The 16538-nt window shown below is 40.0% G+C and overlaps 2 protein-coding genes across 2 annotated transcripts in view; one reads left to right on the plus strand and one right to left on the minus strand.

Moving 5' to 3' along the window:
* The window catches only part of Dpp10 (Dipeptidyl peptidase 10), a 179102-nt gene that overhangs the window by 139767 nt on the left and 22797 nt on the right, over positions 1 to 16538 (minus strand). Inside the window, exon 2 of the mRNA XM_074106623.1 lies at positions 13491 to 13626. Coding sequence (XP_073962724.1) covers positions 13491 to 13520 — 30 coding nt within the window. The 5' untranslated portion in view covers positions 13521 to 13626. The remainder of the gene's footprint in view (positions 1 to 13490; positions 13627 to 16538) is intronic.
* Positions 1957 to 3731, plus strand: LOC141441773 (protein phosphatase 1 regulatory subunit 36-like). Its single transcript, XM_074106624.1, has one exon. The coding sequence runs from the start codon at positions 2108 to 2110 to the stop codon at positions 3425 to 3427; it is 1320 nt and encodes a 439-aa protein (XP_073962725.1). The 5' UTR covers positions 1957 to 2107; the 3' UTR covers positions 3428 to 3731.

Raw genomic sequence — 16538 nt, forward strand, 5'->3', positions numbered from 1 at the left:
AAGAGCCACAGCCAAAAGAACAAAGGCTCAACGAGAATTGTCTCTGAAGTAATAACGTAACAAGACACCGCCATTATTTCACGTGTTATTTATGTTACCTTATTATGAACTTTGTTGTTCAACTTTTGCGATATGCGGAATAACTTAGTGCCATATTTATCAAGCCGGGCTACGAGGTCATGCCGATGTGTGCGTGTATTCCAGTAGAGGGAGAAACAATTTTCGTGATGGAATATCTTTATGAGATCTGACGTCCTGGTAGTTTATAAAAGATTACTACATCGAAAATGGAGCTTTATGGAAGGAAGAAACTACTGTTGACATTTGAAACATAAATGAAACCAACTTCAAGATGGCCGAGCTGATTTTAGAATTCTTTACCTCAAAAGGGAAAACGGAACTCTTAAAGTATCACTCGCGTGTCTGTGCCACAGCGAATTTGCTCTGAAACTTCTGAACCGATTTAGATCCGACATATTGTAAATCGGTGACCCGAAGACGACGTGTAACGTGCCCCCAGGATTAAAACCCATCTAGGGGTAAATTACGAAAAAAAATGCAAACTGTATCGTATGACATATTAAATGAATTTCCTATTGTGTATAACAGAAAAATTCCATTCCCTCTTCAAACTCGATTATCCGGTTTTAGGGCTCCGTACCTGAGTCGGCAAAAACGTAACCCTTATAGGATCATGTTGTCCGTCCGTCTGTTTAAGTCAAAAACCAATCTAAAATAACCCTACGCAGGATACATTTTCCTTAGGGACTCTAAAATTTGTACGTAACCCTCGAAGCGCGAATCCGACTCGCACTTGGCTGATTTTTTTATAGCACGTCGGTGGCAAAAAGACGCCTGACCCGTCTGAAGGTTAGTCACAGTGGGGGCACACTTAAAACGTCACCTTTTCACGTACACGCCAGCGCCTCTGGCGACAAAATGATAGCACTAAATTGACAAATGTTCCGCTGTATGTTGGCTGTCTGGCTTTCGCGGATGATTTTTAAGTTTATCTGGTTTTTTACTGTTTTCTTAAAGTTGTATTACATTGCTCCGCTTGGGTGACCAAGTGAAGTGACCACCATAAACTCGTTTGCTTACCGGCCTCGCGATGTAATGCAACTTGCGCAATTTTCTTACAGGTCTAAACTGGGCTTTACAGACGTTAAGCTTGTTGTGTGCGGGCATGTACATGTGTGTGTTATGTCAGATTTAGTTCTTCAGCTAGCTACCAGATAGCGCTTCTTACCATATGTACATGCAAATTTGACCATAGAGTTGCCACTCTTTTTCTATATTGGTACTAATACTCTTTGGTTAGTCATTACCATAGATAAGAATGCTTGGAATTTTAGGAGACTCGCATGCATTTTATCTAATAAGTTTCTGTTAAAAATTACATTTTTAACTGAAGCTTTTTTGCTGAATGAATTCCATGTTGACTGTGTCATCCAATTTACATAATATACGTACACCAAATTTCAAGTCAATCCGACCACTGAAACTGGGTTAAATGGACTTACAAGATTCGAACCACCAAGAACAAAAATAGAGAAAGTTCAATAAAATAGCTCCTAAAAATAATCGTCTTTGTTTTCATTATTAGTCCAGAATTTTAGAAGGTAATTAAAAAAACATAAATACTTAGATTTAGTGCGCCGCAAGTTACAAGTTGGCTAAAAGGAAAGTTACACAAGTTTAGACGAAAATAATTAATATTCAGAAGTTGTTTAAACTTGGGTAATCGGACATAGTTGGTAATGCCGACACCCACTCAATCGAATAAATTATGAGCTTCCTTGTGAATAGTAAACTGGAGAATATTCTTATACAATTGTTTAGATGTCAAGTTTTATATTCAAAACTATAAGTTCGGACTTTATGCCATTTAACCTTCTTTTCGACAGAAGTTACAAAATTGACGCCCTCAGTCAACCTGATTTAAACAATCAGTTGTCACGTCATGCTTAATTTTTGTATGTATTTATTACATTAATGTTTTTACTTTTGTTTACACTTTTTTATTTTACCTTATACATGTAATATACGATATTACAGTTAAGTGTTTTAGGGAATATTCGGCATAAATTTTGTTGCTCTTTAAATTATGGGTGATGCTGATGGTGATGACGATGATATTCGAGCGAGCCCTTATGATAACGGGTACTGGGTGTGGAGTGACACAAACTGCATGTTAGAATTCAAGAGCAACAACTTGTCTCAAAGCATCTCCAATGTAACTATACCTCCAGCTATGATAGCAGGAGTTTTACAATTCAACGACGATCCTGACTTGATAGAACAGTTTAGATTCCAAAAACGCTTCCAGAGGAAAACTAAAGACAACGACGTGGTAAAGCTTCAAGATGTCAAAGATGTCGCTCTATTCACAGCACCTTCAGCTTTGTTTACAAAGGACATCATACTCCTGTTCCACAAACCTGCTATGGATCGATTTCTGAGGGCTCTGATATTTTACTGCCAATACTTTCTCCAAATCTCAGATGAATTGAATCATCGTGCGTTAGATGCGAAAATCAAGACTGCAAACAGTAAAAGAATAGTAGAAGAATTCCGCGAGAACCTTCAGGACGCTAGACTCATCGTGGCTAAGGAATACAGCTCAATGAGTATGGGTGGCGAAGATTTTCAGTCATACCATCATATGGGAGCTAATAAAATGTCTTCATTGTCAGCTAAGGATGCCGTTAGGTTTGAGAAGATGCTACGATTTTGTGTCCAGGTTGTGTGGATAGTGCTTGGTAGAGTGTCTCTTGTGGAGATCGAGGTAGAAATCAACCGTCTGTTCAAATCTGATAAGTATAATTTTGCCAAACACAAGTACAACCACCGGGCTTCCTTGAGTCATGAGGATCGATCGTTAATACTGGGAGAGTGCCTGGACGATATGGGGATGCTCAGGTCCCTGTCACCTCTAATGAACGAAGTGTTCTGTCACAGTGAGGGTCGTCTTATCGACGCCCGCCTGCTCGGACTTGCAGTTCTGAAGCAAAACAATTTACAGCCTCGGCTCAAATATTTCGAATACATGCTGGTTTTACCTGAAGAGAAGCTTCAAAGTGCTAACATAACACTGGGAATCCTCGGTGCCCAGCGTAGCTCTTTTGATTCAATGCTAAAATTAATAAAGGAAAGCCATGGTTCTCGAAGCACATCTGCTTCCTCCATGGTTATGACTAAAAGAGCATCCAGAGTATCCACGGCTAGTATCGTGAGCTCCAGGTTCACGGTGGGTAAACTTTATGCAGATATTGTACTGCCTGAGAAAGAATTTGAAACAGACTTTACAGATGAGTTTCCTACAGAGATGTATCCTCGGAAACAAATTGACAAGGTCCAGAAGAAGAAATGGCTGAATCGTGTTATACGTAAATCAGCTACAAATGTGGCCAACAGAAAGAACTGAGTTATAAAGTAAGCTTGGTATAGCTTTATGGACTTATGGTTCGTCCAAACGTCATTTCGTATTTGAATTACAAGGAAACAATAACAGCACGAGGATACTGTTACAGTATTGCAGTAGTTCAAAAATTGTTCTTATGAACGCTCCAATATATTTACTACCGCGATTTCTCATTCTGAGAGGAGTCGTATGCGCTAAATGCACAGCGTTCCAGTGGGACGTATATACTTAGGCCTAGATGATGACAGGTTTCTTTGTAAATTTCGACAGTAGAAACAAGAGGAGCGAAGCGTTGTTAATTACCAGGGGCATTCGACTGCGAGCAAGTTGACATCTGCAGGGGTATTGCAGATGCGTTGTCGACCTAGAGGTCTAAGATGGGATACCTCAAGTGCCAGTAATTTCACCGGCTGTCTTACTCTCCACGCCGAAACACAACAGTGCAAGCACTGCTGCATCACGGCAGGATTAGCGAGCAAGATGGTGGTAGCAATCCGGGCGGACCTTGCACAAGGTCCTACCACCTGCAAAATGCAAATGCTTAACAGCAACTTGAGATTGTGCCTGGATTTATGCGATAGCTTCGCTATAGAACTTTTTATTTCTTCACGAGCACCTACGAAATTTGCTGTTTATTTATTTGTGGTACAACAATAAATCACGTTTATATACTTGCTTAGAGTTGTGTCTTTTGTTTTCAAAATCTTTTCAAAAATTTGCATAACCTAATGCTATGTTATGACATGAAATGAAATGAGTGATGAGATAACCACAGTATAAAAAGGAGCAGTATACCGTCTCTGCAGCGTTTTTGATATAATTACTACGCCGGCTCGGTACACAAACGCGCAATAGGGCTGCCTACTCTACTAACTGTCACTCTTCAGTTATGTCACATGAAATTTAAAGTGGGGAAAGGATTAGGGGGTTTAGGAAATTATGGAAGAATTGGACTAAGTTACGTTGACAAAAAATCATTTTACCTACGTTATTTTAATAAACCACAAAACGTATTATGTTTTAAACGGTTTTATTTAGCTTCATCACTACGTATATTTGTTACCTACAAATTAGCTCCGAAGAAGTATTTACGCCTCTTCTGGGATGTGCGAAAAGCTTTGTTGTTGAATTTAAGAGTATAAAAAAATCTTATTCTGATAAATAACTTCAATAGATACGTTTTTATTATATTAGATGAATTTAAACATCCATACACCGAACAAAACTGTTTTATCGTTGAGACATATTAAGGTACGTAATAAATGCGCGTGAGTCCGTACGTAACCGAGGTGCACTCGCCACTGATGGTTGCCGAGGTATGCTGAGAACTCGTGGCGCGTAGGTATAACTCGCGTTCCGGCCGTTTGTATGAAGACGGTGTACTGCTCCTTTTTTGTACTGTGAGATAACCCTATGTGAGATGATACTCCGAGTGTTCATTGAGCTGGAGTCGGAACGAGTGAGCTTGACAACAGCACGAACCGACGATTTGTTGACACGTGCGTTGGCAATGCCCAATGTTCATTTGTCGTCGCATGTTGGTGTGCGGCTGTGTGACATTTCAGTTGTGTCGTGATATTACTCGCATTACTTACAAATGTTAGGGCCCGCATATACTACAAAAAATCCTCCGATCAGACTGCATCGATCGATCAGTTATTATTACTCCACACACACGCTACAGTTTGTCGTAACGATCTTCACATCAGTGCCAACACCAGTGCCGGTCATTCATAGTAATCGAATCTGCTCACAAAATTACACGAGAATCGGGTGAGAAATGCTGCCTATAGAAGAAAACAGACAGTCGGACAGCAAGCATTTTGCCCCAGCTAAAAAGGAGACACTTCGCTCGCGCTTTGTGTACGAGTACAGATTCCTCCACTTAGTGAGAGACTACTATTATTTGCTAGTAATTATTTCACACAAAACAATACTAGACGGCATACAACAGAAACTAATTACGCTTATCCATTACTAGGCTAGCAGCGCACCTAAGGAGTTCCATAAATCAATGTCTCCTTACTAAAACAGGCTGAACTCAACAAATGATTACTCGAGTACGTAATGGCCGTTATTTCACTTATCAGCCTTGGAATATCAATTAATTTGTGAAAAGGCTTTCACGCTAAGGGGTGGGGTTAACGGCCCGCGTCAAAGCCTTCGTGCCTTTTGAAAGAACTCGCAAAGCTCGGGTCTTTGTAGACGTCAATCGGTAGAGTACTTGCCATAGATTTATTATTTAAAGAGTTTTTCCGGTAGACGTTTCGATACGTGGTAGTTGAGAAGACGGAAGTATTTGATAGATTTTTTGTTCATTGGAATGTTGGTTACGCGGCATTGCAGTGGGTGACGGAACCCTATTTCAAAACTAAATATTGTCGGAGCCCTAAAATAGGCAAAAACAACTAATTGAATGGGAGATTGTACTTTGCCACCTTACGGTCTCGTTATGCCTTAAGTTACATATTTTAACTATTTCCAGTCTTTTTGCGGTCTCCTCGGACCTCATTTTGAGAATGGCTGCCATAGTTACTCCCTATAGGTACTCTGTATGATTACTACCTACTCTAGTAATTAGTATTTAGTGCCACCATCCTAAACCTCGGCCCTAGACATATTGCGGCCTCCGAGAAAGCGCGGCATGCAAATCAGAGATCCCTGGGCATTAGCATATCTGGAGTCGATATTGCGGACAGCAGGGCTACTACGAAACTCGAAACTCGAAGTTTGTGTCGTGCGGTCCCTCTCGCTCTCGTATTAAATGGTATAAGTGTCAGAGGGACCGCACGACACGAACTTCGAGTTTCGAGTTTCGTAGTAGCCCTGCAGTTCCGTGTACTGCGGAATTCTATTAGTGCTCTGGTTGGAGTTCGATCATTACGCGCCGCACGGGCAGTGCCAACTGGGGAACTTGGGACACATTTAATTTGTGATGGCGTAATAGAAAGTTAGTGACATTCTCGTACTCATAACAAGGAATGTGCATGGAATACAATTTTTCTTATAAATAACTTTCTTTTAAAGTTTCTTATAAATACTCATACTTCTACCAGGACTCCTCAATAATGAACGTCTTTGCATCGGAAAAAGCAATCTTCCGTTAAAGGTGCCGACCAGTTGATACTAAACTATTGTATCTTAGATTATTTACACTACAAAGCTTGAAAAAAAATATAATAAAAAATTTAACCGACTACAAAAAACCATTAAAACAATATTTATTTATATTTTTTTCAAAGTAACTCAAAGAAGTAGGTACACTTCTATTGAAGCGAAGGGGACATTGTGTGCGACAATGTGACATGGATTTCCATTTCCACTAATGTGATTAGGTGAATCTACACGTCCGTGCTTCGCTCTTTTTCTACAGAACCCGCAATGTAGTCGAACCTTAAAACAACGATTATCACAATGTCGGGCGTTTGAGGTAAAACTTCAGCAATTTGATGTTTTCCTCCCCATTTAGGTCCCAGAAAGGATTTAGGGAATATTTAAAACTTTATAAAGAGAATAATTTGGTAAGCCGCTGGATTTTCCGAATGCTGACAGATTAACAAAGTCCATTTATCAATACTTTGCTTTTGGCGATTAATTAAAATTATGATTGGTTTTTTGGAGTCTTTTTGTATTTTGTATTTCAACTCCGAATTTGTTACTTTTACGGGTATCCCGTGAAACCATACAGTGCTGGTCTCTTTTTCTGGTTTTTCTGTGCATCCATGTCTCAGTTTGTATTTTCGATATGAGTAAATAAAAGCTTTTAGGGTTCCGTTCGTAGATACCTAGAATACATAGCTTAGAGATAAACCACAAAATTACACACCAAACATTGCAGACAGACAGGGCTAGGTACATTCGCATTTATAATATTAGTGGGGCGTCAAATATCACAAAAGACAAAGTTAAATAAAAAGAAAAACATGGGACACTTGACACCAATTGACCTAGTCCCAAACTAAGGAAAGCTTGTACTATGGATACACAACCGTAGAGACAAACTCATCCCCATCCTCAACCCTTGTACTGCATATGTTGTCCCCCATGGCACACAAATAAATCCCCAATTTACACTAAAACAATAAGCGGGGCAACTGTTGACATTCTCAAATCGAATCGGCAAAGGTCGATTTGGCGCCAAATCACGGACGCGGTGTTGACGTATGCAAATATCAGGCAGCCTTTGGGGTTTTACACTTGAATATTTTCCAAGTATTTTTGAATGAGAAATACCCCAAACACAGTGTTTAAATATTTAGAATGAATACGTTTCCATCAGAGATATATTAACGAGGTGACTGAGCAGTACGAGGATGTGGAACGTTGTTTTAACACTTCCATCCTCACCATTTAGATGGTTGGTAGTCCTCTACTGTGCATTTTTCCAGAAATTTTCTGCCTCACACAACAAAACTCTGGAATGAACTGTCGTCTGCAGTATTCTCGGACCGATATGTGGCTCCAAGGTCATATCATATGACCTTCAAGCCTTCAAGAAAAGAGGCGTACTCCTACCTAAAAGGCCAGCAATGCACTTGTGACTCTTCTGGTGTTGCAGGTGTCCATGAGCGACGATCGCTTACGTGCAGGCGATCCGTTTGCTCGTTTGCCCCTATTCCATAAAAAACGTGACTGTTTCCACCAAAAATTATGCATGGATTTCCTTACATCTCATCATACATACATCATACATACATCGTCCCCTTGTTTTGTATATATAAAAACCTTGCTCCGTTGAGATATTTCCACAAGAGCTGTGCTGAGCGAGAATAGGTAGGTAAATTAAGCGTTTCTATTGGTTCATGACAAACATAGCATAACAGTGCATTAGGTAATCGTAACGCATCTTGGCACATCTCTGGTGGACACTTTTTCAAAGGAAAGGTCCATAGATGTCACTATGACGTTTACTTTGAAACGGTTCCATGGTGGCTCATGAATTAAAGTCCTTGACCGAACAATACAAGTCAAGCTAATAATAAGTTCCTTCGTTACGCATACAAAGTTGCGGGTAGTCGCTAGTATGTGAAGCTAAGTAAAAAATATATCACGAACACAAATCACATTTTATTGCCGAAGAGCGGGAACAAACAAGTACTACATTTGCGCCACTTCTTTCTTTTTCGCTCCGGATAGGAGAAAAGGTGGAGCGCGAATGGTGGCGAGGATCATCATCAGGGCCGGACTAACCATGGCCCCCTAGGCAATGCAAATTCTCGGGGCCCCTTTTCAGCCATTTGAAGACAGTTCGAAACACGACGAACCACTGCAAGACACGGTGTTGACACAGTTGACCTCGAGTGTCGCAACTGTAGGTCGCAAATTCAGAAGTCATTAGATCGCGGTCAAGCAAACATCTTCCGTACAAAGAATGATGGGCAAAAATGTATGGTACCCAGCCCAATCACCAATAGAATTAGAACGTATGTAGGCTTATTGATCCCACTATTTGCTGTAATTGTTATTATGACGACTAGACTGTGAAGGCTGGGAGAAAACGGTCAAGCGTGAGTCGGATATATGGGAAATAGCATTGCTACGCATGCGGGGCACAGCTAGTGTAGTAATAAACGTTATGTGTGTGTGTGTGTGTGTGTGTCCCCGTATTATTACATGAGATTTGTATTGGTTATATGCCCATCATTCTTTGCTGTATATTTTTCTTTATTATAACTAAACTCGAATGTCTTGAAGAAGTTGTACCCATTATTGAAGAATCACCAAGTAACTACCACAATAAAGATCCTCAGCTCTTTTCAAGTTCAATCAAATGAACTGACAGCATGCGTCGAAAGGATGCATATTTTACAATATAATTTTTATTTTATGAAACATTTTCAATTTCTTTAGCACGCGCGGGGGGGCGCTCTCTAGCCCAATGGGGCCCCTAGGCTGTTGTCCATTCTGCCTAATGGTTAATCGGGCCCTGGTCATCATCACGAGAGACCTAATTGTTTTACGCACTTGGAATCGCGATCGTTTGATTTCATCACTTCTTTCTGTCAAACGGTATAAGATGAGTGTAGAAAGAGATGGTGAATGCAATTGTGAACGCTAGAACGTTAGACAATACGGCCCAGTGGCTAGACGGAGTAGTGCCCCGGGGCCCCCAAGCTCAGGAGGCCCCTCGGAGTCTGACTTACAGACTATAAATTACAAATCTGGAGTACGTCGAATTCGGAACACGACGAATACGAAACAAACGATTTTAAATAGTTTAGTAGGGGCCCTACTTTATTTTTTCCCCAGTGCCTTTGGTTACCTGGCTACGCCACTGAGACGGCCACAGATCTTTACACAATCATAGCTTATAATACCTTCTTTAGAGCATTCCCAACCTAACTAACGGCAGTGTATGTATTATTTCTATTGAAAAGACGTATATTTAGAAACTTTTCCTATTGCCACTAAGTTTAATCTTCGGCCTCATTTGCAGTTACCATAATGTGAGATATAATACAATCGCAATCAGTTCAAAACCTTCCCGCCGTCAATGCAGCCCCACTCTTAGAAAAACGCCCCGCTACCGCTCACTACGAGCACTGTGTTCCACTGGCACAAAGCGCTACTATTAACTGAGTCGCTGTGTGTCCATGACAGTTTTTCGCACGACATGTCGTGTCGTCATTGTTGCCACTAGTTATTGTTTTATTTTTCTCAGCTTTTTCTAGTATACTAAGTTGGTTGCCTACCAGTGGCTTGGAGCTGTAACAACCTAATTCCCACTGGGTTTCCGGTTGACGGTACTTCTAGAGTTTTCATTTCCAATAACAAGACTCAATATCCGCAATCCCTTGAACTGGACACACATAGCTCTGAATTATTTGTATGTATGAATATCAAAAAGCGTTATTCAGTCGCCGTCGTTCCGACGTGATATTGCTGGCACGTGATTGAACTGGGGGTGAGACTTTAGTAGAACCCCTTCTTCGAGATTGCATGCGCGATTTGATAAATGTTATTTGGAGTCGATACGACAGCAAGCAGCTGGGTGTCGATTCTCGTTCGATTGGGGCAATGGATTATTACTCTATAAAACAAATAGCTTCTAGTTGAAATGCATAAGTAATATGTATTATGTAAATAAGTGTAGGTTAGGTATATAGTAAAAAAGTATTTTTTAATACAAGTTTTTTTTAACTGTACTTTTTGTTGATTGGTTCTACTTGTATTTTCATCACTACATTTGCGTATCAAATTTCAAGTCGATACCATTAGCCGTTCAGGAGTTCCGTCCTGCAGAGACGATCCTGGCTGGACCACCAGGCAGTCACTACCAGATTATTGTATTGTCACCAGATTTACCTAAATATGCCAAATTTCAAGTGTCAACAAATAAATAGTTAGTCAATTGATTGCCATAAAATGCGTCATAAATAGCTATTACTGCTATACAAAATCCATAGGAGAATAGTTTTGTGTATCCATCCCAGCCGATATACGTCCCACTGCTGGGCACAGGCCTCCTCTCAGAACGAGAGGTAGGGAGAGAGAGGAGAGTATTGATGTGTATAACTCTTCATTATTATTATTGACAATATTGACTCGTCATAAAATAAAAAGTATATCATCTGATAAATGATAGTATCAAAATCCCTATTATCATAGAATCTAAGCTTTTAATTAAATTTGAAACTTCATTAAACCAATTCAAATACCTACGCCTGAGGAATTAACTTATTGGAACGCTGAAGACGTTCCTGCGATATTGCAAGTCCGTAAAGCGCCCATCCCACTCAAACGCTGGATTAAGGTTCAACCACACCGCTGCATAAAACACGCTGCAGCACCATTGATGCACTGAGTTAACTCATCAAGTTTTTAACGCGTATTTTCCACAGTTACGGTACGCGTGGTACGAACGGTATCGCGTTTAAAACGTGACGCATGAGTCACGTCACTGCGTTTAATAACGCCATAACGTATTTTAAACAGCGGTGTGGTCGATCCTTTATAGTTGAGATAGGCGACACCCGTCATACCGGACATTCCTAAATTTAGGGTCTGGGGATCATAAAACGGACATGGCGAACTTTATTAAAGTGTAAAATGTGGAAAATGAGGGTGGTTTCCAAAATAAATGGCATTCTCGAGCTATCTTTATACCCATAAAGAGTTATGTGACTGACTGACAATGCATTACCTAAGGCTGCGTTACCACCAGAGACATGCGAGGAGTTATTGCGAGGAATGTGTTTTCATAAACCAATAGCAATGCTTCATTTCCCTCTCTTCGCATAGCACAGCTCTGTGGAAACAGCTGAGCGTAGCGTATCGAGGATAGGTAAATTAAGTGTTTCTATTGGCTTGAAAAATACATATATCGCAACACATACTAGCACATCTCTGGTGGAAACATAGCTTAACCACCAAAGGGTTGTATAATTGTATTGTTAGCCTGTAGGACTACGATAGTTTTCCTTGTGCAAGGTCCGCCCGGATTGCTACCACCATCTTGCTCGCTAATCCTGCCGTGAAGCAGCAGTGCTTGCACTGTTGTGTTTCGGCGTGGAGAGTAAGACAGCCGGTGAAATTATTGGCACTTGAGGTATCCCATCTTAGGCCTCTAGGTTGGCAACGCATCTGCAATCCCCTGGTGTTGCAGGTGTCTATGGGCGGTGGTGATCTCTTACCATCAGGAGACCCACTTGCTCGTTTGCCATCCAGTCGAATAAAAAAAAAATCCTTGGCCATAACAGGGTGAAACCTTATAAGTAATAATCAATTTCACTATGATTTCCTTTACAAAAGTATGCGATGTCGATATGAAATTAATAGAACAAAGGTTCCACCCTGGAACATGATTCAGTTTGTTTGACTGTAGTACCACATCAAAGGCTAAATTAATTAAAGGATCCGATTTAAAAGCTTTACAGGCGTGCGCAGTCAAACGGTTTTGAGATTTTTTGTAGTTTTTGTATTGCAGTATAATCAATCAAACTAACTGGGGTAACCCAAGTTCAACCAACCAAACTGAGCCGAGCGATCGCACAATAACTCGGAACAAAAGTCGGGCGGTCAAAACGTTAAATGATACACAAACCCAATCAGTCGCGGATTGGCTCCATTTGTTGTACTCGAAAACAAATATCCAGAAAGCACGAAGGGAGTTGGTTGTAATTTATCTTTGCACAGTATATCTCCTTTATGGAATGTACAAAACCTTCCGAAGGTTAGCAACTACGGGAAGTGTCTGACACTTCCCGTAGATGTAGACGTTACTTTTTAAAATATACCTACATAAAAATCAGATCTTTAAGAAAAAGAAAGTATGGAAATTTGGCCATCGATTCAAGCTAGCAAAAGGCCAGCAACTATGCTTGCACTTTCACACTACTCTTACATTATCTCACAGATTTTAATTATATGCCACTAAGACTTAGCTTCGGTTACAACCTAATTCTGGCGTCAGTACATTGGTTTCAGTTCTATCATTCTAGTTTTTAACCCCCGACGCAAAAAGAGGGGTGTTATAAGTTTGACCGCTATGTGTGTCTGTGTGTGTGTGTCTGTCTGTGGCACCGTAGCTCTTAAACAGGTGGACCGATTTGAATGCGGTTTTTTTTATTGAATGCAGGTTTTCTAGCGATGGTTTTTAGATATGTTGTATCAAAATCGGTTCAGCCGTTTTTGAGATATTGAACCTTGAAGTGAAAGTCGGGGGTTTTCCAACTTTTTATTGGTTAGGTTATCTATAATTCGCATCGAATTGACGAATATTATTGAAAACATTTAATTTTCATCAGTCTGGACCATCACGGTAATGCTGTCGTCATTCTGACCAGGATGACGAACTGAACAGGGGGGATACTACAAAATTCGAAAATCGTACCGTCCCTCTCACTCTCTTATTAAATAATATAAGCGTCAGCGGGACAGCAAGATACGAAGTTCGAATTTTACTCTTCGTAGTATAGGGCCTGATACCAAAATATTCTTTAAGGCGAATTCGTTCCTTACCTCAAAATTCAATTCAATTCTTAAAAGTATAGCTCAGCGATACAGCAAGATACGATTCGATTTACTCTTCGTAGTAGGTTGGAAAAACACTATCGGTGTTCCTTACCTCGTCATCGAATGCGTCAGGGTCCGCCATTCTGACGGTCTTCTTCGCCAGCGCTGAGCCGGGCGGCGCGTGCGCACACTACCGTCGCCGCGAGCCGTCACAAGCAGAGCGCCATGCTAGCACCAGGTCAGGCTATCTGAAACAACAAGTTTTTGGTAAAAAAAACATTTTAATACAAGCTTTTAAGTTTAGTATATTTGTGTATCGTTCCGTGAGTTAAGTAAAAATTTTAAACCGATTCTGTAGTTTTTGTGTGAAAAGTAACAAACATCCGTACATACTGCACATCCATACAAACTTTCGTCCTTATAATATAAATAACATTCAATTTTAGACGTCAAATTGTGCCAGTTTTCCTTTCAACTAAGTAGTTGGGGAAGTCCCAATGTAGTTACAATTTTAATAATCAGTACCTATTTAATCTTGATTGATAAATAACGTACTTATTAAATTTAGGTTATCAAAAAAACGTCCCAGTGCTCGGCACGCTAATACCCAATATACGACACCCTGCTGTCATTGCTAATAACATGAGATTAAACATGCCAACTACTGGGTCAGTGACTAGAACTCGTACGTATACCTTACCATGTTTGTAGCAAAATAAACAATTTCGTTCCTTTAAAAAAATCTCCACCATATAACGATGTAAACGCACATAAAACCCTATCTCCCCTCAAACTGGCAACACACTTGTTTGTTGTTTTTTTTTGACGTAACTTCTTACTTGCGGGAGCGCTTATGCAAAATTAGAAAAGTTTTTAGAGTTCCTTAAAAAGCTATCCAGTTAATGCGTAATTTATTATTTTAGTTGAAGTAATTCGTACATTGGAGATAACAGGTTTAGGTGTAAAAAAAAAGTTTTTACATATACAAGTACGAGTATATCATAATATTTGAATTTTGTGAGTGTGTGTGTGTGTGTGTGTGTGTGTGCGCGCGTGTATTGTTCCTATTTCACGCTAATACGGGGAAACAGATTCGGATGAACAGATTTAGTTTCTAGATAGCTGGATTTCTTAATTAAAACAGGTTACTATTCATCCCAATATGCCCCAAAAATCTGCTAAGTCGTATAAATGAAATTGTATTTTTTGGGAATTTAACCGACAGACAGATTTGACTGAATTTTTAATTAAAATTTGACTATTTTTTCCATGTAATAACATTTTAAGAGCTTTCTCGTATCTTTTAGTTGAAAATTTGTAATTAAATAAGAATTGAATGACAAGTGTAGTGGTTCATGCAATCAAAACCGCAGGAAAATGCTAGTTTAACATAGATCCCAACCATTATTGCGAAAGTAACTCGGTCTGTGTGTTACCTTTTCACGCTTCAACCGCTGAACCAATTTAGACAAAATTCGGTATGGAGATAGTTTGAGTCCCGGGGAAGGACATAGGATAGTTTTTATTCCAAAAAATTGCATAGTTCCCGCGGGATAGCGATATATATAAACGAATTCTACGTGGAATAATTTCGACGGTGTGCATTATACGATTGAGAGTCGCTAATATGAGCCTCTACGGCGTAGCATTCGTAGACCCCCTACGCCGTAGCGTTCAAACCTCTTTCGTTCTTAACGCTTGTCTGTCTTTATGTATCGCCATAACTTGAGAACGACTTTCCTGATTTCATGCATCTTTTTTTATTTCTAATACCTTGTATAAGGATCTTACGGAAAAAAAATAAGAAAATTTAAGAAAAAGTAATGGCTATATTATTTATTTATAATGTAACTTTAGCGCGTTAAATTGCAGCTGCTAGGATTAGAGACAGAAATTTGATGTGGGTTTCTATGCCACGTTATCATTAACGTGCACGCCATGTAATGTTTGTGAATTCCCACAGGAATTTAGCGAAATCCTGAAATTTCAATTCGATTGCAGCTAATGGCCTTAGTGGTTTGTGCCTGCGAAGGCTAGTACAAAATACAATACAAAGACTTTGTTCTAAATACGACATTTTTAGCGAACGTTTTTTAAATCCATTCGTCATTTTACATAGTTTTAGTGCTAGTTTTAGTCTTAGTTTTAGGTGGTACTTATGGAGCCAAAATAAACCTTTCTTTCTTTCTTTCTTTCATTTTCACTTATTACAACCCCCGTACCGGGGCGTGTACGAGTATCACAAAGCCGTGTTTCATACAGCGCGCCCTCAGGTCCTCGAAATAATGAGTTCTTTTCAGAGTTACGCATCAAGTGTACGTTTTAAACTCCATTGTTTTACGCGTCAGGGATGAAATTTGTTGATCTGATGACCGTGGAAAAGATTAAACAAACCAAATACATTAATTATAATACAGGGCGAATCACAAGTCGTAAACAGACATAGTTGTTATTAAATGATATTGTAACGGATAACTCAAGTCTTAAATCGAGTTTAGCTCGACATGTTTGGGGCTAGTTCGTAGTTCTTCTTCCTAGGAGCAACGCGAACGCGACTCGGCGGCTGCGACAACACGCGCACTGCGCGCCACCGCTCTGCTCTGGTCTCTCTGCTCTGACTACCTACAACAGTGCGCGTATTGCCGACTCACGTTGCTCCTAGGAAGAAGGGCTACGAATTAGGCCGAAACATGTCGGGCTAAACTCGATTCCGTGTGACGGGAGTTATCCGTTACTAATCTCATACCTTTAAACGAGCAATCCATACTAATTTTATAAATGCGAAAGTTTTTGTGTTTGTATGTTTGTCCGTCTTTCACGTCGAAACGTCGACGTCGACATGAGGCGACGAGATAGTTTATGTGCCAGAGAGTGACATAGGCTACTTTTTATTGTGGAAAAACGCGGGCGGAGCGGGCATAAGCTAGTTCTTGTATATATATTTCGGGGATCTCGGAAATGGCTCCAACGATTTCGTTGAAATCTTGTATGTAGGGGTTCTCGGAGATGAAAAATCGATTTAGCTTGTTATCAAGTTATAGCCTGAGCAAAGCTTGGTCGCCCAGGTACTGTCATTTAATATGAGTGAGTCTCACGGTAGTTTCATGTTCAGACGTAGTTTTTCTTACCCTGTACTATTAAAGTTCCCAAGATTTCATCA

The sequence above is a fragment of the Choristoneura fumiferana genome, chromosome 24 (genome assembly GCF_025370935.1).
Source record: "Choristoneura fumiferana chromosome 24, NRCan_CFum_1, whole genome shotgun sequence".
Taxonomy (NCBI): domain Eukaryota; kingdom Metazoa; phylum Arthropoda; class Insecta; order Lepidoptera; family Tortricidae; genus Choristoneura; species Choristoneura fumiferana.

Bases quoted from the DNA above. Each gene is read 5' to 3' on its own strand.
- LOC141441773 (XM_074106624.1), top strand. From the start codon at position 2,108: ATGGGTGATGCTGATGGTGATGACGATGATATTCGAGCGAGCCCTTAT.